General features: G+C 40.4%; 1 protein-coding gene across 33 annotated transcripts in view; it reads left to right on the forward strand.

The window, feature by feature from the left end:
• MAGI1 (membrane associated guanylate kinase, WW and PDZ domain containing 1) overlaps window positions 1-26,281 on the forward strand; it is a 327,842-nt gene that overhangs the window by 137,253 nt on the left and 164,308 nt on the right. For all 33 annotated transcript variants that reach the window (XM_074550433.1, XM_074550448.1, XM_074550440.1 and 30 more), the window contains exon 2: window positions 24,341-24,457. In XM_074550433.1, the coding sequence (XP_074406534.1) occupies window positions 24,341-24,457 (117 nt within the window). The remainder of the gene's footprint in view (window positions 1-24,340; window positions 24,458-26,281) is intronic.

Raw genomic sequence — 26,281 nt, forward strand, 5'->3', positions numbered from 1 at the left:
AATCTACCAGCAGCAGAATCAGATATGAGTATCCTCTAACATAAGGCCTTTAGTTCTTCACAACAGTGAAAATCATTACATTGACAAAGGGATATTTCTGTGAGTCTTGAGTTTGTTTAGTAAACAGATATTACCCATAGATCGCTGGGCAACAACAATGCTCTGTCAGTTAAGCTACAACTAAGTGTTGTGTGATGTCTGGTCTTATTTTCTCCTTCATGCACTTCACCTCTTTCACTCGACCAGCACTTGACTCCAGCCTTGATTCCTTTCACTTGGGAGCCTCTGGGCAGAGAGAGCACAGAGAGGTTTGGAAATGTTTTAAGGCAAGTCGTTAGCGTGGTTGTTAGAGATGTTTCTGCACTTGCTATGTAAATGACTTAACATTTCATGAATGCAAAGTAAATCAGTTCTCTCACGTTGCTTGGGTTTAATAATTTTTGATTCTTGGTTAGCATATTTCATAGCTGAAGCCTGAATTTTTTATTTTGCGTTTGTCAACGATGCAACAATCACCTCATTATGTAGGATGAAGAATTATGTGTGTGGAATTTGGGCTGAGCTTTAAGCTTCTAGGAGAGCAAGAAGCTATTAAGACATCCTGAGACTGCACATAATACAATGTCCTACATTGGGCTCTCTGACACAGCCATGCTAATTTATCTCTGTTCTAGCAGATGACAGCTCTGCTCTTCCTGTCCCAGGCTCCTCCAAAGCAGCAGAATATTATTTATTTTGCAAGTATATCAAGTAATAGTTTTTTTCTTAGTCTTCCTAGCCAGGGTCTTACAGTCTTTGCTGTTAGGGCTTAATTTAATTTGAATTGACAATCGGTACCAAATATCAGAAAGTGTGTGTCTCATAGCAAAACCTTGGGGGGGAAGCTAAGTGGAAACAATTTAAAACAAATCATATTGTAGTTAGTCCAAGGACTTGCATGTCACTCTAATCTTGGTTTCCCAGGAACTCATTTTTTTGCCTTATTTCAGTGTGCAGAAGAGTAAACCTTTCAGAAGCAGATCTTCTGGATAATGCATATGCCACATTAAGGTCATTGTATTTTCTAGGGTATACTGTGATTGGTTTCTTTTACAGATTTTCATCACGTGATAAGATTGTGATGAAAATTTTGGATCTGAGATCCAGAAAAGTCACTGCTGAGCAAAATACTGCCAATAAATTCAACCTGAAAGATTATTCTATTTATTCACAGCCTGTGATTCTTTTGTGAAATGAACATCTGAAAAACCTAATTATGAAATGCAGACTGAAGATCCCTGATGACTTGTTTAAGGTGAAATCTTTACTAGGGAAGGGGAAAAGTAACTTTCCATTACTGACTAAGAATACCAATGTACTCATCAGCATCTTTATTTCACCCATCCTGCAGTACAAAATGTTGCATTCAGCAGGTAGAATTTGTAGCATTAGTAGATTTGAGTTCTCTATTCCAAGTGGCTTTAGCAGTATTTAAGCTGGCTTCACAGTGAGTTTATGTGTATTAAAATGAAAATTAAAAGATTTTTAGATAATAATGATTCTAATGAAAAAGTATTGCCAAGAAGCTATCAAAGAGATCAAATGTACTTAGGAGTGCTTTGAAAAGAATATTAAATAGAACAGCAGTGATGTGCAATGGCAGCCTAGATTGAAACTGTAGTGCTTTTGCTATTGTGAATGGATGCCACTGACAAAAACCTTTATGCTGTAATTTTAACCTGCTTACCCAGAAAATAAATATATATATTTTGCCTTTTGGAGAAGGTAAAAAAGGTTTTGGAAAAACAGTGGTTCTTCTCTTACAACTGGTAATGAATTGGAATGACAACCAAATCAATTCTCAGCAGTGCTTCAGTAGGACAAATCCCCTTGCCTACAATAAAGTGGAAGAAATGTGGGAAACTGAGCATTTGCCCTCCAGAAACTGACAGTTTGTGTTACAGGAAAAAATTGGTGCACGTTTTATTGAAGGTTGTTACAAGTAAAAAAGTCCTTGAGGTGGTTGAACTGTGAATCAATATCTTCAAAGAGTTTGAATCTGTCTCGGCGTGTTGTTACTTTGAGAACTGCCCGAATTTGTTCTAGCAAAGGAGAAGGGATGGATGGCTTTTCTTTCCAAATGCCATCATTTCTGCTAGCTTGTGCTCAGATAACATGGGGTTACACAATCGGCTGGGTTAGCAGTAGTAGAGCAATGCCTGGTTATTAAATATGCCTTCTTGATAACTGTTTAAAGTTTTTGGGTGAGCAAAGCAGGCGGCTGAACCGCCTAGAACTTCTCCTCTGTGTGCTAAGGAAGATAAAAGGGCAGAAATACTGACTTTGCAATAGCTTTCAATTGTCATAATTATAGAATATTTTGAGTTGGAAGGGAACCATCAGGATCATTGAGTCCAGTTTCTGGCCAGATACAGGACTTGCCAAGAATCAAACCATGTGCTATCCAAACTCTTCTTAAACTCACACAGGCTTGGTGCTGTGACCACTTCCCTGGAGACCATCTTCCAGTGCCCAAACACCTTCTGGGTGAAAAACCTTTTCCTGATCCCCAATCTGAACTTCTCTTACTCAGCTTCATGCCATCTCCTTGAGTGCTGTCAGTGGTCACAAGAGTAAGGAGATCCTCTGCTGTCCCTCTTGAGGGTGTTGAACATCACAATGAGGTGACCCCTCAGTCTCTCCAAGCTGAGCAAACCCAGTGCCCTCAGCTGCTCCTCACACAGCCCCTCCAGACCCTCCACTCTCCTCATGGCCCTCCTTTGGGTGTTCTCTGATAGCTGAATGACTTTTTTATATTGTGCTACCCAAAACTGCCCCCAGGACTTGATGTGACAGGTCAATCCCCTCCCTGGCCCAGCTGGTGATCCTGTGCCTGATGCCCCCCAGGACACGGTACACACATGGGAAATCCCAAATTAACACTTTGATGTTTGTGCTGTAGCACCAATTCCCTGCTGCTCTACACTGACTGGTTTCATAGCTGCTCTTTGTATTAAATTTCTTCCAAATGAGCTTCATTTGTTGACAGATTTCTAGATTTTTCTTGGTTGCCCTGCACGTTTCAATGCACAGTTCTTGTCTTTGGTCTTGAAATGATTTATAGCATAATAAATCATTATAGTGCTGTGTGATAAAACCACGCTGGGAGGATGGAATCTGAACGAAGGAATGTGTTCGCAAACTGTTTAAGAACTGCTCTGTGCCATCTCTGAGTGTTCTCTGTGACCACTGCTGGCCCTGGTGCTCTCTGCAGTGACCCAGAATGTAAGAGCACTTGGGTCAGGCAATCCAGTGGGCTGGTTTCTCCTCCTCCCCTCTGCTTGCATCACACATGTCCTTCTGAATCTGAATTTTTCATGTGTAAAACAAGGAGTGCTCCCCTGCCCTGCATATGGGAATACATTTCATTAATGCCCACAGTGTGTATTGCAGATATGACTGCCTAACAGGCTGTAACCACTGTATGTGTTCAGTTGTACACACCATATATATTACAAAAATGGGTGTTTAACACAGTGATGTTATAAGTTTGGGGTTTTTTTTGATTGTTGAAGTAACAGATGTGACTCAAATCCTGCAATCTGGAAAAATGTTTCAGACTTGTGTTAGTCATTTTCTGTGTCCTTTCATTAGGGGTATTTTTACTGCAGCTAATAAGGAACTCAAGATGCTCTCAGCTCTTGAGTAAGTTACAGTGTAGAAGATTGGAGCTTTTCAGCCATTTTAACCAGCTACTCCAATGTTAAGACTGGAATGAATTCTGCCTCAGACAGTTTACATGGTCTGCTGGTTTATGTTTATTTTCTACAGCAGACTATTTTGCTTTCTCTTTATTGTTTTAATAGGTAGTTCTACTTTAAATTGCCTTTAATTTTAGACATGCTATTTAGCACAAAAGCTGTAATCCTTGAATCGTGCTCTCTTCATAGCAAAACTGATGGGAAATAATTTCTGGGAAAAAATGTTCTGCACTTTACATATGGTAATAACAGTAACTCTTGACATTTGCTCTTTGTGATTATTTTAGGTTCTGTACAGCAAACAGGGTTTTGGGGGCCTGGTACTGGCCTCTAATGGAACCATTAAACTGCTTGTGCACAATCACATGAGAATGCATAGCTGGGATTATTTGGGTTTTCCAAGATCCCTGTTACTTCCCAAGATGTGTTTTGGAGAAGTTAGAACAGATACAAATCTATGCCCAAAATAAGTTTCTATCCTGAAGTAGAAAATGGTGTAACTGTGTATGTACAGCATGAATAATCTGTATATTTGTATTGTGGATACTTCTGCTGGCATCCTCTGAGGCTCAGGGTGCTTGGTACTGCAGGAATGAAGTTGGAAGACAGCTGATAGTTCATGGAACTTCTCATCTGATCAGGCAGGAGGGCTGGGTAAAGAAAAGAGTGGCACAATAATTTACAAGTAGGGTAGCATAATTAGGGGCATTTGAAAAATGTCTTGTCTTTTTTAGACAAAAAAAAAAAAAAACAGGGAGAAAAGAAGGGATGCTTTAAAGATTGTCCTCATCATCATGTGCTTGTATCTCTCTCACACCTCCTGTCATTTACTTCTGTTGTCACTGGGTACTTGCACAGTACAAATGACTTTTTTCTGAGTTGTACACCGTTATATTATGTATTAGCAAGGAGAAATGGGCATTTGGACGATAGCAGTGAAAGGAGATACATAAGAATAGCAATCACTCACTTGGCAGTCAGGAGCTTTCTGAAAAGCAGCAGGGTGTGGACCCCTGACAAAACTCAGTGTAGTTAAAGAGTTTATCCATCAGTTTTCTTGCCACTCTGCTTAAACTGAATAAAAAGTACCTTGTCTTCCTAAAACCACATCCATTCAGTTTTATATTTCTGTATATTTTCTCAATGAAATTATGGCAGTGATGACAGGCCATGCTTTTTAAATCTTTTCCATTTTCAGTTCTCCCTTAACACTGACATGTAGAATATTTGAAGTCAAATTGCAAAAAAAAAAAGTTTCCTGTCATATTTAATTGAAACTCCATTGTGAAATCAGGAATTTGCTTAATATCAAGCCTGCAGCTTTGGTTAGGTGAAGGACTTAGAAGAGGGAAGCACTGGGTACAATTTTCATTTTCAGGGCACACAGTCCTCAAAATGGCTTTTGATGTGAGCTGAAGGTTGAGTTTATTTGCACAGAACTATTTCAGTCATTTCTAATGATTTGCCAGCAAGGAAAAGCCAAGGTGGAGCTGGCAAGCTTTATAGAGTTTTAAGCTGTAAAATGCAAAAGAGGAGAAAATCCATTGTGAGGAATTATGAGGAAAAAGTTGTGGAAGACACCATCCAGAGACACATGATTTCGTGGGGCTGACAACCACAGCAGGCTGCTGGCTTTAATGCAGGCAGCTTACACTGGTGCTCTGACTCTGCTCTGGCTTATGCAGACAACTCCTATGACAGTAATAAATTCCTGGAATAGCTGATGGAAGAACTGAACTGAAACCTGTCAGGTTTCTTCTTCTTGAGCACCTGTAGTTGTGCTCTTTAGCAAGGGACCAAAGCATGATCCCAAATAAAGGAGTTAATCATTTGGTGTATGTTTGCATGTGTGAATTTAACACTCACAGGTCAGTTCTTTTTATCAGCTGATAATTGCAATTCTTTCTGTTGTATGGGCTGTAATGCTTGCAGTATTGAAAACAAATTTCTAAAAGCAATCTGGCTGAAGGAAAAAGTGAATTCTTACTGAAACAGGCTGGTGAAGGGCTGCATAAGTGTTCAAAAGCTTCTATTGCATGTATGGTGTTGGACACAGGAAGAATCCCCAATCCATTTGTTTTCTCTCCAAAAAGGACAACAAAAAATTGTTGTGCTGCTTACGAAAACTGAAACGTTTGAGAAAAAAATTATATGTGTGTGCAGATAGAGCAAAAAGTCAGCTGGGTTGAGAAGTGTGCAGTTTGTTTAGCTTGCATTCACTTGCCCCTGTGATAAAGCTGGTGAGGGACAGGTGTACTGCAGCTTGCAGTGGTGCTTTGCTTCATGTACTTCTATAAAAAGTGCTCAAGCGCAGAATTATTCATGGCTGCTGGACAGTAAAGCTGCTCAAATCCTTTCAAAATTAAACCTGGCGGTCAAAATAACAATGTCTTAACCAGATCACTGAATTTCAAATAAAAATACAAGTGCTTCCTTTTGGTTTGGCTTGGATATATTTATGTCTAGTGTATCATAGCAATAGTAAGTACCTTCTTTTTTGTTGGGGAAGCAATGTGACTTTCCTTAAATATGGTTTTAAATATGAAATTTCATAGGCAAGCAGTGGCACTTGGTAACATTGTTTGATGTGCAGTACTCAGTATTGTTCAGAGGACTTATTTCTATTCTGTATCTCCTACTGAGGTATGCATATCAGCAGCCCTTTTGTGTGCCTTATTTCTCAATTAAATTCTACAAAATTGCTTTGCTATTTTGCCTGGAAAGATAAAGACATTCTCCAGCAGAAGATCTTAATTCAAATTATAAGATGTGTATTTCTGGCTTCCTTTTCAGTAATGTCTTATTCGTTTTTTTTTTTCATGTTAATGAGTTGCTTAGATCTACCTTTAGATGGAAAAATCTTAATGTAAAGAGAGAAATGTTGAACACTGCAGTAATTGTAGCCCTGGTGTCCTGGACTTGCTTCTCCCCTTCACTTTTTGACCTTGTATCAATAGGTCGCTGTTGTATTTGCATTTTGACAAATTTCTACTCTATTTTCACTCTGTACAAATGAATTGTCATAGCCATGAATGCTTTGCATAAATAGCTTATCATTTCATTAGACTCTGCTTTATAGCTGGCACTCTGGAGTGTCTGTGCTCTTCAGCCCTTCTGTTCACTAGGCACTAATCTGCTAGACAGTGTGATTTGATCTATTATCAGATATGTTCTGCTCTTGGTGTACCTCAGCTTAGCTGCATTCTTAGCTGTATTTTGTTTGGCTGTTAATTCCATTCTCTTTTTTCTTTTTCTTTTTCTTTTTCCTTTTTTTTTTCTTTCTTTCTTAATTTATTTTTAGATTTTTTTGAGTGGCCTTATTCATTGGTTAAAGAGTGTCTGTATAGGAAATATTATGTGTGTACAGGTGTTGATCATTAATTGTAGATGCTCAGGTTTGGGTGCTCTATGTTATCCAATAAGCAGAGGATATTTGTGTTTCTGCATATGGTATTGGGTCTTTAAATAGTTTGGAACTGTAGTAGGAGTGTGACAGTGTTCACAGGGGTCTTAGGATGAGGGAAGAGATGAGGATCTGACTCCATGTTTCAGAAGGCTTGATGTATTATTTTATGATGTGTATTATATTAAAACTATACTAAAAGAATAGAAGGAAGGATTTCATCAGAAGACTGGCTAAGAATAGAAAAAGAAAGGAGGAGGAGAACAAAAGCAACTGTGATTGGCCATTAATTAGAAACAACCACATGAGCCAATCACAGATGCACCTGTTGCATTCCACAGCAGCAGATAACCATTGTTTACATTTTGTTCCTGAGGACTCTCAGCTTCTCAGGAGAAAAAATCCTAAGGAAAGGATAAATCACGGCTACAGTAGGGGGACCTTTGTGTATGAGCTCTTGCACAGGTGATGGTGACTGGAGTGTTTGAAGCTCGGGTGGGATGGGCAGAAGGACAGGGTGGAGTTTCCCAGAATTGCTGGCCTTGGAAGGAAAGGCTCAGGGCTCTGCTGCCCTGGGTGAAGCCATGGGGTCACCACACCTGGGGCAGACTGATGCAAACCCCCAGCAACCTCTGCCTTCCCAGACCCACAAACTGGAGCTGTGGGGAGCCTCAGATCCATCCACTTCCCTCTGTTGGGTTCGAGTGGAGTGGTGGTGGTGATTAGCACCTAATTCACACTCTCCTGAGCTTTATTGGAGCAGTTTTCTCAAACTTTTAATACCTTTAAACCCCACTTCTTACTTTTCTAATCTGTGTAATTCTACACAGTGGATGATCAATGTTTCCATATTCTGAGCACAGTGTAGGTGGGCATGAAGATAATCCACCTGATTTGAACTTGGAACTGCTAAAGCAGAATTGTGCATTTTGGGATTTTGCTAAGTATTACAAACAAACAAACAAAAATAACTCCACGGGGGAAAAACTATAACATAGATGTTTAGATGTAGCCAACCTTGGTGTTAAAATAGTCATAGGATAAAACAGCAGAGGGGGAAAAAGATCTTTGGTATCATTGTTGCTGTGTTTGCAGCTGGTCCTGGAGCCCATGGGCTGAGTCAGACCTGAGACATTTCCTTCACTTTCTCAGTGGTGCAAGATGCCATAGTGACACATTTCATTTTGCATTAAAACTTAAGTTGAAATGAATTGTATTGATAAACCATTTAAACTCTTTGTTTCTGTGTTTTCAGATTACTTAAATTTTTCTCCCTAAAATACAGATATATTTTTTTTACCAGTATATCTTGACTGTCATATTAGCTCAAATGTAGAAACCAGTCTTCTTTTTAATTGATACTTTTCTTGCTTCTTTTTTTTAAATTTCTAACAGTGTGTATGCAGTCCTGAAAAAAAGTTCAATCCACTTCTTCTTGTCCAAAAAAAAGTGAAACTAAACCTTTGAGTTCCTCCCTTTCTTTTTCAGACCTGGAGAGGTCAGGGCTGAAACAGCAGGATGCAACTGCAAAAGAATTAAACCATGTCTCATTGCATCTAAGTGCTGTATTTTCCAATCCCTACTGGTACTTTTGGAAGTGGTCAGACTATGCATCTCGTTTGTTTTAATTTAAAATCAGCACACACTAAGCTCCCCTTTGATTTCTAGCTAGAAAGGTAGAAAACCCACTGGGGTCACTGCTCATCATCCAAGTCTGTCTCTGGTTTTGCCATCTCCTCCTGGGGTAAATGCACCTTTCCCCCCGACCCTGAATTCTCTGGCTATTAGGGTGCAAATGAGGGAAATGAGAGAAAAGGCTCCTGCTGCCTGTGCTTTCACACTGGCATGAGAACATGCTGTAGGTGACAGAGGCGTCATACAAAGAACTTGAAAAACAGTAGTGTAGTCTTGCACACCATGCTAAGCAGGAACCATTTTCACACTTTTAACCAAGTGATGGAAAAGGAAATTAGAGGAAAAGGTTGTGTATTTGAACACTGGGAATGTCTACAAAAGGTTGGTGGCTGTTTTCTTCATGCTACTTGGAGAAACAATAGCAGCTAAATGGGATATAATTCATTAGTCTGATGCAGCATGTTAAGCTCATGAGCAAAAGCAAGCTCCAAGTCCTTTCTCTTTAAATTGCAGCTAGAACACATTAATATTAATCTTTTCCTCTGCCATCATTTTCATGCTTCAACCCTCCAGATGATAATTAAGACAATAGAAGATAAAATTTTGTGCTGTATAAAATTGCATTCAAGCCTTAACAAATAAGAGATTATTTTGTCCAGTAAACAAAACATAATCATCCTGGCACCCTTGCGAAGGAGAGCCTAAAATAGAAACTCTGCTTTTTATAGGTCATGTAAAATGTCATCATCTCTCTCATTATCTGTACTGTTTGGATGAAAAAGAACTGATTAATTTAAAAGAACATTGGCTTTTTTGCTAACAAGGTTATTTTCTCATTGATTGCTAGGAAGTCTAGTTCCTTTGCAAAGGGTTGCAAATGATGAGTAAATCAATTGTCAGCCTGTGTAGATGCATCTGCCGTTTCTGTGCTGTCAGGGTGATGTGTACATGGTGTTTCTGCAGTGGATGCACCTTGTTTGGAATTTCTGGCTCTGAGCAGAGGTGCAAACGCAGGACTAGGAGAGAATCAAATCATGCAAGGGTCACACTCCTTAAATTTCTTTTAAAAGCTGTACTATCAAACAGACCGTCACTTAAAAGGAAGACCAAACTCAAAGAAATGTAAAATTAGACCAATGAATTAATATTTAGGAAAGCAATTTTAGAACAACAAGGATAGAAGTGTGAAAAAACACTGTCAGAGGTGGTGAGTTTGCCTGGCCAGCCTCACTCAGAAACAGCAGCAGAATTTATCTCCAGGAATCTGAGGGTTTCCCCATGGGGCTTATTGGCAGAGGAGTGTGAGTAGCCCAAAGCTGGGGACAGTAGTGCAGCTCCTGTCTGGAGAGACTTTGGATTCTGAGTCCCCTCTGTGAGCTGTTTATCTGTAGCTCCTGGATGCCTTTGTGCATGATGCTCTATTCTTTATTTAAAATTCTTTATTTAAAAAACAACCTGCCTTTCAAAGCTGCTCCTTTGTTCATCTGCCCTGGTTCAGACTCTAAAAGTGGGGCAGTGGGACTGTGTTCAAGCAGGAACAGTGCATTATTCTGGAATGCTACTTTGATAAATAGCTATTCTTTTTGCATGCTGCTTGTCTGACACCTTTTCTTGCCAAGCTTGAAGGTTCTGACCAAAAGTCCTTTTTAAGCCAGCAGAAAAAAATCCTGATGATTTAAAGACTGGAGGCAGAGCTTTCTGCAGTCCCAGAGTAGCATAAAAGCAGAAACCACAGTGACATTCACTCAGCAGAAATGCAAAGCCCATCCTGTGCTCCCTTGCATCTTTTGCTGGATCAGTTTAGACCTCCACAACTTGTTTTTCCCCTCCAGTAGCAGAGGGAGTATAGGAGACTTCAGTGTACCTGTGTTGCTTAAAACCTCTCTCAGCTTTGCAGAACTTCCAGAGCTGTGACTGTGCACTCCCAAAAATGAGAGAAGCATAAAAATTAATTCAAGGTTAAGCTGATGAGAGCTTTCCATTTCAGAGTCAGTGTTAAGGATCTCCATCCAAATACATTTGATTAAATGAGGATGAAAAATGTTTGTGTGCAAACCAACAAGAAGAGCTCTCCAAAATTAAAGAATAAAAACTTAAGGAGGAAGAATTGATAATTAGACAATTAACTCTGATTCTTATTGTTTTCTATTGCCTCTCTTGTAGTCTTTAGCTGGATCATCAGAAGGCTTATCAAAATAATAAAAAATAAAGTGGCTGTTGGTTTTAATGGTAGTGACATGCTTGAGCATGCAGATTTCTGGCAGAATTGCAAATTGGTTAAACCATGTGAGTCTGAAGAGATAGAAGTTACTGGTAAAAATGGGAATAAACCATGGTCAGGTCTACCTAATTGTTTTTAGTGCAAGATGCCTGCAGCATCTCGTCTTGCCAGAAAAAGTCTGTATTTACATTTCTACCAAACCAGAATTTGTGAAACTCCATTCTGGAGGTACTATTTTTGTATCTTCAGCACTGGACTGGTACTTTGGTTAATTTTTGTTTGCAGTAGGAAGATCAACCCTGGGTGTTGGTAGCCTTCATAAGCTGCCTCTTTTACATGAGTGTGCTAGTTTTTATCCCTGCAGTGTGCATTGTCTGGAGTTTGTAAGAGGGGCAAAGAAAAGAAGGATATGGGCAGAAGGGCTGGACTGGCTGAGCCTGGAGCCTGAGGAGCTGTGCTGGGGTCAGGGCAGCCTGGCAGGGCAGGGATCTGAGCAGGCACCATCAGAGCTGGCGCTGAGTCCTGCAGAAATGTCACATTCCTGAGGAATGTCTCCATCCTGACAAATGCCATTTTGGGATCAAAAGCATTACCAGGGAAATGTCTAACCGTACATATGAGCTGAGTGTTTCTCTCTTTATTCCAATATTCTGTTTTCATCAAAAGAGACCCTTTTTATTCTGCTGCAGAACTGCTCTGCTTTATATCTAAAGGAGCAAGTTGTATGTGGTTTCTTTGTAATTAAAATTCTTATCCCCAAAAACATGTTTTCCATTAAAATTCCTGCACTAATAAGTCTAAATCTTGTAACTATTGTCTCTGGAAATGTACATTTTGCTGTATGCTGCATATAAACATTTATTTCCTGCTCAAGAAAATGTGGGTTTTACCATCTGTAATATTCATATTTGTTTCTTGGGGTGACAGAAACATGATACAGGCACTCCTAAACTCATTAAGAGAAAAAGACCTTGTGACCAGGGCAAATATGTTTGTTACAGACCCTAGTAAGGTTTTCATGTGCCTTTTAATTTTTTTATTGCCAAACTTGCTTTATGTGAAGGATTATATTTATGTTAGAGACCTACACTCCACAGGTTATTTGGTTTTTCATTTTAAATGTGAGGTTTTCAGTATCTTAGCTGTTGCCTTTGACCAGAATTTAACCTGAAGGTTACAGAGGAGAAGATTTGCTCTGTGTGATACAGTCCCAAGAATCAGATCATTTTTGCTTCACACGACTTTGTGTGCAATAGTTAACAGCAACCTTCCCCTGTTTCACTCCTCACTTCTACTTTTGAGTTTTGCCAATAAGATGTAGTGGTACTTTATTAAAACCCATCGCTGACTGCCGTGGTTCTTGCTTGTTCCATCCAACTCCTTCATTCTGTCAGTGCTGTAAAATCTGATTTTCGAATTTCAGTTCCATTTCCTGCACAAAAGGGAGGCCCACAATGCTGTGTATTGAATTGCTTTCACAGCACAGTAGCCCTGTTAACACTTCTCTTTTACCAGGAAGGTTTTCTCAACTTGCCCAGGCTCTTGGTCACCTGAGCAATTCAAAAGATTCAGCTCACTGCCTCATTTTGCTCTGAACTCTCTTAAATTGCTGTTGGATCTCCCATTCTTCCAGATCCTTTACCTGCTTATTCAACCCACTCTTGGTAAATCACATTTCTAAGTAATAGCTCAGGACATTAGAGAACTAGCTTGAATCAATTTCTCTTTAATCTTGATTTTTCAAGAACATTCAATGTTGATGTAACATTTTCCAGGGATGGAGAATATCCTCCAACCCTCAGAAAACACTTCCAATGCTACAATAAAAATAAAACAAAAATGTTTGCAGTTAAAATAATTAAGCAGAGCTAGTCCAGTTGCTTAGATCTTGTTTTCCTTTTGTCAACAACATGAATCTGAAAAAAGCTGCAGTCACTTTCCCTATAAGTCAGGTTTGTTTTTAAACCAGTGTGACCTCCTTACTCAATTTTTGTGGCTTTTGGGGCCTCTTGTAAAATGGGCTTCAACAGCTCCCAACTGTTGTACACGTTTTTCCATTTAAATGTTTTTTTCCCAACAGATTTAGTTCATAATTATATTCAGCTTTGCAAGCCTGATTTTGTAAATGACACAGCATTGTTGCCTGTGTGCTTCCTTTCTGTACTGTATGTTAGTGGTTTGGCATCTATTCTATATGTACATAAATGTGTAATTATTTAAAAAAAAAATAGAGGTCCATCAGAGGTGAAGCTGAGTTGTGCTCTTTGAAAATAATGTGGAAAGAGCAGGACCTTTAGTTGCTAAGGTGAGACCACAGCAAATGTTTTTTCTGGTTTTGTTTCATGGCAAATTTTGGTTCGGGGAAATTTCTTGGGCAAGCTGGAAAATTAACCTGTAGCACTCTGGAAATAGATATATTGCAAAAATATATCTATATAAATAATAGATAAAATATAAAATAAAATTCAATATTCAATAAAAATATATTGAAAAAATAATTTATTTTTCTTTGGTCAGACACTGCTGCACCTGAGAGTGTGTATCATCCAACCACACTGGAGAAAGGACAAAAGCAGTTGAAACGTGTTTTGGACAGATTTTGTTCCTGTGGACACATGATTTTCAGCTGCTTTCTTCCAATGAGGCCGACATTTTCTTTGTGATAGAGATACTTGTAAGAGGAAAAGAAAGAATTTGAAAAACAGCATGAAATTCTAGTGTTCTGATGATATCTTCATTTGGTGTATGTTTATAGCCTGACAATCACAGGTTGCCAGCGTTGGATTTTATGTATTCAGTTCCTCTGGAAATTAGGCTGTTAATATTGATGTGTGTCCTGGAGCCTGGGAACTCAGAGGGAAAAACTCTAACACTGTGATCAAAATTCAGAGGTGACCTGGCTGGGCTGTGGGAATTTGTCCCTCCAGCAACCAAGGAAGAACAAGAATGACTGCTCAAGAACTTTGAGATCAAAAAAAGCTCCAAAAAAACCCCACCATCCAAAAATTACAGAGAAAAGCAAGCCAAAAAATCAAAGAATATGAAGAGCTATTTAGAACTCCCCAATTCTGGCATATGTGTGGCACTTTTTTTCCCATTCTGGAAGAACCAAATGCTGTATTTAGGGAATGGGTTTCAGATTTTGCAAATATTTTCCTAGTGCCATTCTAGAAAATGAGTTTGCTGGCATATTGTTATGGGGGGCTTGTTCTGCTAAAGCATTGTAATGCCGTCTGTTCCTCAAGCTGATTTGGCTTTTGCAGCTCAAATATTATATCCTACTTTTGGAACATATGGCAACTTCTTTTAGGAGACATAGAGAGATGTGCATCTCATTTCCAGAAATGGGTCTTTTCCTTGGAGTGAATTCTGCAAGTGCTTTTCATCTTGATTTTCCCCATTCTTATTATTTTAGCTGGACTTTCTCCTTCGTCTCCTTCCCTGCTTTTGCTGCTCCCTGAATTCGAGAAAAGGCAGAGCTTGCTGGCATCTTCAGAGGGAAGGGCCAGGAGCAGTGGTCCCTTACCCTGGTGGCTTCACCCAGAGCAGTGTGGTGACGGGGCCTGTTGCGGGGTGACAAGGGCTGTTGCAGGGTGACAAGGGTTGTTGCGGGGTGACAGGGCTGTTGTGTGGCTGCCAGGCAGGCTGTGCTTTCCTGGGAAGCCTTTCCTGGGCTCCTCATGTAGCTCAGTCTGTGCTCATTGATGGAAGTGCTCAGAGCAGACTCCACTGAATCCTTCAGAGGCTGCATCCCGTGGCACTCTCACAGTGACTTCATTCTGCATTCACTTCATTTCTGGAGGAGGGCTCTTCTCGTCTTACTTTTTAAAAATTTCTTTACAAAGCCTACGTGGCATCATCAGCGTTTCTTGCCCCTGTGGATGGCTTCATGCTGCTCCTTGCTGCAGCACAGAGTGCAGGGTGCCCCGGCACAGCAGGGTCTTTGTGTGCAAGGCACAATGCCCTGCTCAGAGCAGCCTCTGCATTCACCTCTGGCTCTGCCTTGCTGGAAAGCTCTGCAGGGCTGAGCCTTTGCTTTGGGCACTTGGTGTGAGGTCACTGCCAAGCAGAGGCATTTGTGGGCACAGCTTTAATGTTACAGCTTGATTGTCAGCCAGTTAACTCTGTGTCAACGCTGATCTGGCCGCAGAACTGGATAAAGTATTTAGCATGATACTAATCCAAACTTCATTGGAAACAGGACCAGAGGATGCTGCATCACTTTCTCTTTGTCCACACACCTCCTGAGCTTTGTTGTCAAAACACAACTTACTTTGTATGTGTGTCTGTTAATCAGTTCTATAGTTTTATCTTTGAGATTTTTCATTTCAGTAGTAAGATATTCTGCATTTCTCCTCCCAGTGGGTTCCTTCTCTCTTGCTTCTCTACTGTCATTCCCAGAGACCACCTGACAGTCTCCATTTCCTTGTCTGTGGGTTCTTAAAAGTGAACAAGGAAAACAAAACAGAGAAGCAAGAGCAGGGAGCTTGTAGCATTTCTTGAAAATGGCATAGAGGAAGGAAAGAGGTCTCCTGTGAGTTAATAACAGAGTAGGAGTGGTTGATCTCCAGCTTTTGGTTAGTTGGGTTCATGATTAACTATGGCTACAAAGCACAGGGGCAGGCTCCACATCTGCCAGCATTTATTTGGATGAGGCGAATCATGTTTCATGTTTTGTGCCTGGCCAGTTCAAATGTGTTTTAGAGGTATCCAAGGCCAACAGCCATCAATACTGCTGCCCTTGCCTTTCCCTCTTCTATTCATCACATGCTCTTGCTTGAGCAGCATGTTCTATTGTATTTTTGCCTCAGGTACGTCTGATTTTCTGCTTCTCAGGCTTACCTGAGGCAGGTATGGTTCCACTTTCTCTGGAGAAATGTCATCATTTATCTACTGTTATTTATCATGTCTATCAATAGCTATTTATATTCACATTTATCAATATCTATCATTATTTATCATGGTGCTATTGGCTCTATATGGATACAAATGATATCACATGATTTAAGAAGAGGAGTAGAACTTAAACCTCAATATTTTGAGGAAGAAAATAATAAAACAGATCCTTCTTGAGGTAGAAAAATCTGATTTGTCTTTCCATGGCAGAGCAGGCCATTCCTGGAATGTAGTTGTGGCTGTCTCCCAGATCAGGATTGCCCTGGGCTGCAAAGATGTCAGAGGCTGAAGGAATTTTCTTCTCCAGGAGCCTCAAGAAATTCAGGGCTGAAACTTTGAGGGCACCAGAAGCTTGAAGGGGCCAAAAAGGGAGAGAGGCTGGACTTGCTGCTGCATTTGGAATCGTTGCTGATCTGAATTCAGTTAAGAGCAACAGAAGTGTGTTTGTCACAAATGTTCAGAATTTTCAGGCCTGTATAAATAATATTTTTTTCTTTTCAGTCTCAGTGCCTGAGCTCTGTGGGTTTTTCTGGCCCTTTTCTGTTGAAAGGCTATTTGTTTAAATTTAGTGTAGAAATATGAATCTCTATTAATGTACAGAAAATAAGGTGGAGCACCCTGTGAATACACTAGATGAGGTGACATGCTCTTAGAAGAGTTTTACCCGGGATTTATGATCTGTGAAGTGCATTTCTGCAGCAGCAAATGCTGAATTACCACCTCAGTGCTGGTTCACTCACCCATGCAGATTGAGAGTGATACCCAAGGTGCCATGCCAAGAAGGCTCTTGCCTGCTCCTGATTCTGGACATGACCTGAAAGTTCTGAGTGTGAATACATCTCCTTCAGCTTCACAGCTTACACCTAAAATAACATTTTAAGAAGTTCTCTCAGTAATAAAGTGAGTTATTCATTCTCCAGACAGGAATTACTGGCTGCACTGAAGTGCTCAGTGCTGATTCAGCAGCCAGGCTGCTCCATCCAAGTGGGGTTTTATTGCTGGGCAGGTAGCTCATCCTGGAACTTTGTGCAATTATTTATGCCACACCCTCCAGCTTATCATCATTTCCTTCCACTGGAAGTCTTTTGCAATGGATGAGGCAAAAGACTCTTGTTGTTCAGAGAAGTTTCTAAAGCATAAAAATTGGGAAGTGTTTTATGTTTTTCTTCCAGAGATAGGCAAAAGGTGAGCAGTCATTTTGCTTTTATTGTGATGTGGAGTTGTTAGAATAATCTGGCAGCATCTGGGCTCTGATCTGTGCAGCTCATCTTACTGTAGTCTGGTACAAATTAAAGTAATATATTGGTTGGTTGTGGGTGTAGAATCTCCAGCAAAGATCCAGTCTGCACCCTCAGAGCAGCAGTTTTTGTCACCAAAGACTGTCCACATTGGAATGGGAGCAATCACTGACAATAACAGATGAGGTTATTGAAGCATTTATGGGGAGCATTTAAACATCTGGACTTTATGGTGGTAGAATTGGTACCCAGCAATAAAAGTTCATTGGTGTTTTTTTGTTTGTTTTTTTAGAGGAAAAGAAGATGAGAAAATGGAATTGGAATCAAATTAGGTGTTTGCTGAGCCATGTTAATTGTTAATCTGAACTCCCATGGCAGTGTTTAAATATCATTTTGGAACACTGAACCATAAAAGGTTTTTAAGTTTACTTGTGTTAGGAAAATGTAGTAGCAATTAATTTACCAACATGTTATGTGTTTACAAGGTACCTTCATTTCATGGGTGGCTGGAAGACAGAACATGCTTAGATTGTATTGAGTTTAAGAAGCCACAAGAATTCTTAAGGCTTTTAAATGGGTTTTCTCTTCATGGTCTTATTTGAACTCTGGCCAACCATGATGAATGTCTTCTTGTGTCTTTGACCTCACAAGAGACATGAAATAACAAATGTAGGTACTGCACTTTATTTACTTATTTACTTAGTAGTTAAAACAAGAAAGCAAACAAAACCATGATGTATTTCACCTCTCCTCCCCAGCACCCCCTTGACAAATGGCTGTTGAAACAGTGCTAAACTGTGACCTTAAAGCCACAGGCGTAATGAAACTGTGATCTGGCAGATGTGACAGACTCATCTTACATAAATCACTCTCTTTTGTCACTGCTGGCATATGGCCAATGAATCTTCTAATTATTGAATGGCTTTTATAGCCCCATTATTTATAATCACTTTTGGACAGCAGCTGGAAGACAAGGATGGGGCAGGATGAAACGATAGAACACAAACTATTCTCATTTCCATAACAACTGCTGGGATTAGGAATATTTGATGATGATGTGGCTACCAGTGCAGTCTTGTTAAATGATAAAAATCTACTCAGCCTTCTGAGATGGGCTGCTGCCTCCTGGACCTTACCATGAAAATTATTCTATTAATTTGCCCAGAAATAGAGTATTAATCTCTCCAAGCATTAACAGGATATATGTGTGATTATCAGGGCCACCTTTGCAATAGGACTTGAGGAAAATTGGTGGCAAGTATTAGTAGGAGACAGTGGAGATGCCCTGGCATTGCAGTTGGAAAAGTTTTAAGAATTGTCTCCTGTTTCCCAGGAGCCCCACTTTATAGTAAGGATTTACAACAGATTGAAAAGTTGTGTTGAGTTAAATTATTAATATTTTAACATTTCTTTTAAAAATAGGCTATTGTTTTCAAGGGATTAAAGGGTTTATAACCAGCTTAGTTAACACGCTTCCTAGCTAAGGGGAGCTATTTTGGCTGTAATTATAGATGAGTTTGTGTTGGGTACCTTCTGCTGGGCAGAGCAGGAGCACAAGTGAAGTCCCCCAGCCTGCAGTGCCAATCATCTGACATTGCAAGTCCACTTGCTGCTCTAGAAACCACCAGCTGCAAGTTCTCTAAACGAGCTGGGTTTGCATTTTTTTGTTTGGCTTGGTTTTTGTAGGGTGTTCCCCCCCCCCCCCCATCTGCAGTTCTGTGTTTTTTAGCACAGAAATAAAACCCTGCCAACCATGATAATTTATTAGCTAAATACCTTCAGATAGAGATCTTCAGATGATACACAGTACATTACAGTCAGGGGTTTATACTGCAAATCCAACATGTGCAATGTTTGTGTCTTTAAAAAATTGAATCCTTCCCTCTCAATGTAGACATCAGGGTGGTGAGAGAGAGGCTTAATCCAGATGACTCTATTGCACTTTTATCCCTTTAGTGAGGCCTTTAACCTTTCATTGCTTCATGGCCCTGTTGTTTTGAAATGGTCTTTGTCTGACCACAGAGAATCCCCCTGCTAAAGACACCTTTAAACAGAGATCCTGACAGGAGAAGGGGGATTCTGCTGCAATTCAGGCATGGAAAATAGATTTTTCTAGTTCAGATGCTATCACTCACTGTGAGTGTAGCAATTGGTTGCCTTCCTAAAGAAGGGTAAAGCAAAAAACCATATACTGGTGTAATCTGCTTAGAGGAGTGTAATATAGGTCAGGGACCAGTGTGTCCCAGGCCTGACCCTGACCCATCTTTGCACGAGCATCTATAGGCTCTGTCAGAGTGTGGCTGCTGATCAGGATTATCTGGGACCATCTCGAGCAGAAATGGGATCAAACAGCTGCAGTAATTAATAGAAACATAAACTCTCAAATGATAGTTTCCAAAGCAGAGTTTAAAATACATCTTCAGCACACACACATATTGCACAGAGCTGGCATGGACTATCCACCAGCTGGCAGGAAGGTGCTGGCAGCCTCACAATGCTCACACTCAGCTTTTTCTTGGGGAAAAAAAAAAAATTCAGATTGTGCTTGGTCATTTCTGCAGTCTGCTTTCATTACTGGAGGGCAGTGGGGCAGGAGGCTCCCAGCCCCAGGTCTGTGCTGCTGCTGGGAGAGCCCTCCAAGAGGAGATGTTCTCACACAGCACAGTCAGTGTTGGATGATCCCACATGCAGCTCTCATCCTGCAGAAGCTGGGAATTTTAGCACCAAGTGTCACAGCACAGTTCAAAGCAAAGCTTCCCTGGGGACTTTATATCAGGTGACTGTTGGAGGACAAATGTGTGACAGAATTGTGGGTTTGGAAGCAATGTGTTTAGAAAGAGTCAATATTTTTCATTAATCACAAACCCATTTAAGTTACACATTGAGCTACAAAAACCTGACACTTCATTCTTTCTCAGAAAACCATATGTCAGTAAATTTTTGTTTTGTTTGTTTTGTTTTGTTTTTGCTATGAGAGATGTTTCTCCCTTGGGTTTCTTTTGGCTACTGAAATGATGTTACCATGTAATGGTTGGGGAGGGTGAGAAACATGCTCTACAGTATAATAATTAAGATGAATAGATTAAACCAGCCATTTTGCTCTGTGTTTCATTCAAAGGATTCAGATAATATGGAAGCACCTCAGATTTGGAGTAGTACTGTGAGGAGTGAAGCAGTGAAAAGTTGGTTCTCTGACTGTACCTTCACATTAAAAAAGGGCATTGATTTTGCTCAGCAGAGAAAAAAGGGAAACTCTTGCAGCAGCACAAAAAAAAATAAAATTGAATATCTTACTAGTGAACCATAAATTTTGGTGAGTTTTTCATTTTTTATATGTGTCTGATGATCTGAGCCACATGTTTCAGCCTAATTTTCATTACAGAAATAACAAGGTGGTTTTTCTGTGTACAAATAAACGATTCCCATCATATCCTAACCAGCACAAAGGAAGAATGGAGCACTGGGTTTCAGACCTGTATCCTCTGCTTTGGAAACTGCTGTTCCTGGGTTGCATCTCCTGTCCCTCTGCTATTATCACAGTTGGATCTTTTTGCATCCTTTTAGCAGAGAAGAAAAGAAGGAATCTCAAAAGAGTAAATGTAAAATCAGATCTCCGTGAGAGCAGGGGAGTATTTTGAAGGCCAATATATACTTGTGGTTGACACAGCTCTTCTTTAAAGGAAGTATTTTCTTGAGCACACTGACATGGATTTAAATTTTAGGAAGGGGAGGGTTTTTGCATAAAATGAGGTGGTTCTGGGCACCTGCCCATCTTTTGGTCTGGTAGTGGCTGGTGCATGGACAGAAGCCATCAAAGGTGAGGTTTGCTCTCAGAGGGAGTTTGCACAAGGCAGCAATGCCCCCAAGGAACAGAATGAATTTTGCTGCTAAGATTTGCTCAGAGGAGGTTGCTGAAATGTCACTGGCATATTTTTCAGGTTCTCAGGGATTATGGGTGCATACATTTTGGACTGAGGGCACAGCAGAGTTTATAAACTTGTGTGCAGCACTGAAACCTACTAAACAAAGCCAGTGTCAACTCAGGGGAGATTTTTGTAAGAGATCAGAGCAGAGAGAAGCATTTGAAATGGTAAAAAATCCAACGTGTTCCGTGCTGGATCCCTTTGGCAGCTTCCCACATAGAGTTGGTTTCTGTGTTAGCTCATTTTCTGCTGCCCTGCAGTGGAGGGAGTTCCTGAACCTGCCTGTGCCCACAGCTTGTGGCCTCAGCAACTGCTGAGCTGAGATCATCAGAGCTGCAAGAAGCCTTCATTTCTGTCAAGACTTTCCTGGAATTTAGGAACAAGAAGCTTTTTGGGGGCTGGGTTTCCTTCTGCCTCTTTTTTTTTTTTTCCTTCTTCTTCTTGCTTCTCTTCTGAAATAAAAATGTAATAGAAATAAGCATTGCTCTGAGCCCCCAGAGGGGACACTTATGTGAGTGTAAGTGTTGCTACAGCCCCTGTTTTTTGCAAGTGCCTTTTTAACTAGTGCTTCAGTGACTCAGCTGGGAAATCCCAGCTCCTGCATAAACCAAATAACCAAACTTTCCAGCAGGGCCATAATAGACTGAGATGCTAGATGGAATGGGCGCAGAGGGAAGCTAAAAGCAGGATATCATCATTAAATTGCATATATTCTGTGGTCAAACAAGGCCTAGCTCAGCAGAGCTTGTTCACCTCAAGACATTATTGTTATATAAATCATTGAATCAGGGATCACGCAGTATTTTGGAAGAAAGTTTACTTATGTGATACATGCAGTTCTGTGCAATAATTTCTTCCCTGGAATAAGCCCTTGCGTTATGCCCAAACAGTTTGTCATATTTGTCCTTTTTTGCTATGAAAATCTACCTTGCCTTACTCTCTCTTGTGCAAAGAAATATATGGGCTGTTTAGTTAGCAGATAAAGAACTACTTTATTATTTCAGCAGAGGCTCCTTTTTGTGCCCAGTCTCCTTCTGGAGTAAAACAACATGGTGTGAAATCAAACATCTGGAGTTTGGGAAGTCAGCTCTGATATTGAAAAACTGTAGCCCACAGGTCTACCAAACCCTCCAAGTGCCTCCTGTGTGGGAAACAAATTTTATGGTGCAATAGCTGGGGACCATTTGTTAGAAAATGGGTTGATAATTCACTCTGGGAGTGAGGGGTGTTGCTGGTGTTGCTCAGGAAAGTGTTTTGAGCCAATTATATCTCCCATAATTTCAGTTTTGTTGTTTCATTTCTGCAATGAGCATCTTGATCTTTGAAAATTTCCTTTTGTTAGTAGCTGGGCTTGCTGCCTGAGCCTTCTTTTCTTCAATAAGAGATTTAATTAAAAGAAAAAGCTGTCAGGAGGACAAAATTATTTTAAAAATTTGACATCGTACTTCAGACTGCAGGCTTTTTTGTGTTTAGTTTTGTTTTTGAACCAACATTTCTGGTAAAATGCTGCCTGGCTGCCATGGTTTTATCCTGCCCACAGTCTGCACTCTTTTCCTGTTTCTCCATTTGCCTGGTGCTGCTTCTGCCTCCCAGACCCAGTGTCCGACTGCACTCCATTGCAGTATTATTATTTTTGATTTGCTCTGTAGTGATTCCTAGAGGCTCCAGCCAGGAATCTGCAACTGTGAGGCCGCATTCAATGTCCAGATGTATTGAGATGATCTCTGCATTACACATTCGCAATCAAAAAAAAATCATAATGCAAATTATAAGACTGAAAACAGCTGCAGTGGTTCAGCCCAAGGTCCTTGTAGTCCAGCATTTTGGCTCCAGCTGATGGGGCCATAAGATGCCTGGCAAAGGGAAGGAGAAGAGCAAGATACTTGATATTCCCCTACTTCTTTCCTGGGTCTGCCAGCCACCAGCCATTAATGTTAAGCCCAAGGGATTTTCTTTTCCCTCTTCTTTTCAGACCACGTTGGATTGAGCAACCTGGCGCACTGGAAGGTGTCCCTGCCCTTGGCAGGGGTGTGGTATCAAGGTGATCTGTAAGGTCCCTTCCAACCCAAACCATTCTGTGATTCTGCAGCCCCCAATGGTTCTGTCCTACAAGTGCTTTTCCATCTCCTCCTGAATCAGCTCCTTGTCCCCACAGTGCTCTCCAGGGAGAGTGCACAGCCTGGGGCTCTTGTCTGTGATGATTCTGAACCAGGATCCTGCCTGGTTTTCCTTGGTGTCTCCCAGTCCTGGTGCTGGGAGAAGCAAGCAGTGCCCAGTCCCTGGGTGGCCTCAGGACATGTTGGAGGCTGATGTCCACCACAAGCTGCAGCATCCTTCTCTTGGTCCTTGGGTGGCAGCTGCTCCCGGCTTTGATCATCCTGCTTGCATTTCTCAGAAGATTTTCCAGTGGTTTTTTTTCCTTTTCATTTTAGAACAGAAGAGTTTCAATTCCTGTTTTTGCTCTTCAGTCAAATTAATGTCAGTGTTATTCCAAACTTGGAAATATTTTTGGGAGAAGACTTCATTAGGTTTCTGTAGTTCATATGTTCTGTTACAAAAAAGGGTTTGGTATTCAGCAACTGGCAATGTTTATTACCAGCTATGTTTCTTTTTCTATTTTTCTTTGTTTTTTTAAGTTCTTGTTGTTGTTGTTTTCAACTCATTTGTCTTCTTTCGTGCTTCTGAAGGTGTTCAAATTTGAATAGTCAAATAAAGAGATTTAGGTGAAAAGCATTGGATATTGTTTTTTTGTTTTTAAGGACTTTGGGTGCTCTTAACTCATTAAATCAATACTTTTGAAACTCCTGCTGTGTGTTGGGATGGATACCAGTGGAAAGTATAGCACTTGTTTGATTTTTTTTTTACCATGTTTGGCTTGGGAGCAGCTTTTGCCTTCTGTCTCTCCACCCCTCTCACCCTCCAGAGACTTGCAAAAGCAGTACCTTTATTATTTTTCTTCTTTTTCCTGTCATCTGTCTGTCTCCATTTGCTCAGACAAATAAGTGATAAACAGGAATGATGATCTGTTTAACACCACAGGAAGAATGTGGCATTATGAGACAAGAGAGACCTCTTGTTTACAGCAAGTTATTTTTGGTAATTAGCCATTTGTAGAGGAAGATGAGCCTCTGCTCATAAAGTCAGCATGCCATAATTTAGGGGGCTCTGAATGGAAATCTACCATTTGCCTCAATTGGAAATGGTAATTGTGTGCATTTAAAAATGAATAAATGGCTGTTGCGTTTAGAAATAAATAAATAATGGATTTTTTTCTTCCCTTGCAGGGGGCAGACTGACCAAGGATCTGAGGCATTATCTCAACCAGAGGTTTCAGAAGGGGTCACCAGACCACGACCTGCAGCAGACCATCCGGGACAACCTTTATCGCCACGCTGTGCCTTGTAAGTTGTCACCCTGGGTTTTCTGAAGTTTTTCTAAGCCTTCTGATGTCTGCATTCCTGTAAAGAACTTCTTGGTTTGCATTCTTTTATGGGTGAGAAATCTGATGGACTGTTGGTTTGTCCAGTGTCATTGGAGAGGTGGCACTGTCACCCTCCAATCCACAGTCACTTTTGGAAATTTATAAATGTTGGAATCAGAAATAAGAAGTGCTCTTTTTACCTTGGGAGAGCTGTGTGTGCTCGTCGTGTTATTTTGTGTTCTGTAGTGCCAGTAAATGACAAACCTTGCCCTGCTGCACTCCCTGGGGCAGAATATTGTGGGAATCTTTAAAATCAGAGGGTTTTGGGAAAGCTGCAAAAGGCAGACCTCAGAGACAGCAGAAATGTGATTAGAGCTAAGCAGTAGCCATGAGATTGGTCAGCAGAAAAATTATGTAAGAAGTTAGAAAAGTAAGGACAATTAGAACAATGATCTGTGTATTAATGCTTGTCTAGAATAACTCCCTAAACTGCAGAAAAGTTTATCTAATGAGATATTAGGAAGTTCTAGGCTTGATAATGGAGCTCTGTGCATTGTGTTTTAAGGCTTACAAGCAGGTATTGTATTTGAAATAAGCAAGAATTGTTTAACCAAAGGTACCTGTGCTTATAGTGGTTGGATGGAACCACCAATATGCTTTTGGTTTGTGTGATTGGTCAAAAACATATAAAGGAAGGTGTAACATTAAGGTCTTGGTCTGCTGCCTAGGATGTGAGCTGGTGGCATCCTCCCATTGCCATAACCATGTAATGAGAGTGATGCTGGAAAATACAACAGCTCAAGGCATGTTCCCAGCAGTGCCATCCTGTTAATGATTTGTACAGAGCCCCCAACTGATGATAGAATTCCATCTTCATTTTTGGGGCAGCCTTCCTGTGGGGGAGACTGTTTGCAGTTTGGGCAGGCTTCCATGTGTGACAGCAGATAGGGTTGAAAAGGAAAATGATTCATCTCTGAATGAGGCTTTTTTGATTACCTTTTTGGAGCAGTTGATGGTGTGGTGCAAGCCTTGTGATGCCTGCTTTGGAGAAAAGCCCTAAAAAAAACTGCCATGAAGTGATTGCTTGGCTTAGAAAGAGTCTATATTAATATCAGAATGGTGAATGTTGCTTATTGGTTTAAAACCTATGAATATAAAACAGGCTTCTATTTTTATTTCCCAAGCAGAATTTTATTTCTGATGCTTGTTTAACTTGTAGAATTGAACAGCATTTTATGGCTGGTTGCCATTGTTGAAGGCATCTGCCATTGCTGGAAGGTCATCCTTGATTCATGTAGGAGATAAGGAACAGGAGTTAGCAAAGCTGAGAAAGAAATGCTTATTTTTCACTCAAAAAAAAAAAAACCCCCAAACAAAAAAACACCCCACCCAATACACAACAACAAAACCTAAAACAAAAAACCAGACCAAAAACCCCAAACAAGCAAACCAAAACAAAACAAAAAATCCCAAACCAATTGAAAAAAAAAAAAAGGCAAAAAAAAACCAGAAGAAAAACTAAGAACTCTGGAGCATGGTAGTCCTTAGAAGGTCAGAATAATTACTAAAATGAGATTGTCCTTGGCATTTTGGGAAGACATAGAAAGAGTGTAGAGTGATCATACTCTGTTGCACCTCAGTTTGACATTCTCCAGGTGGCAGGGGACACTCTTCTAAGGAAGAGCTTTTTTTCCTTAATTTGGCTGAACTGTGGAAATAATGATATGCCCTTTAAATCAGGCTGGAATAAGTAAACATCTTAGTTATAGATACTGAGATAAGCAGCAAAATAATTTGAAGATTT

The sequence above is a fragment of the Zonotrichia albicollis genome, chromosome 12 (genome assembly GCF_047830755.1).
Source record: "Zonotrichia albicollis isolate bZonAlb1 chromosome 12, bZonAlb1.hap1, whole genome shotgun sequence".
Classification (NCBI taxonomy): Eukaryota; Metazoa; Chordata; class Aves; order Passeriformes; family Passerellidae; genus Zonotrichia; species Zonotrichia albicollis.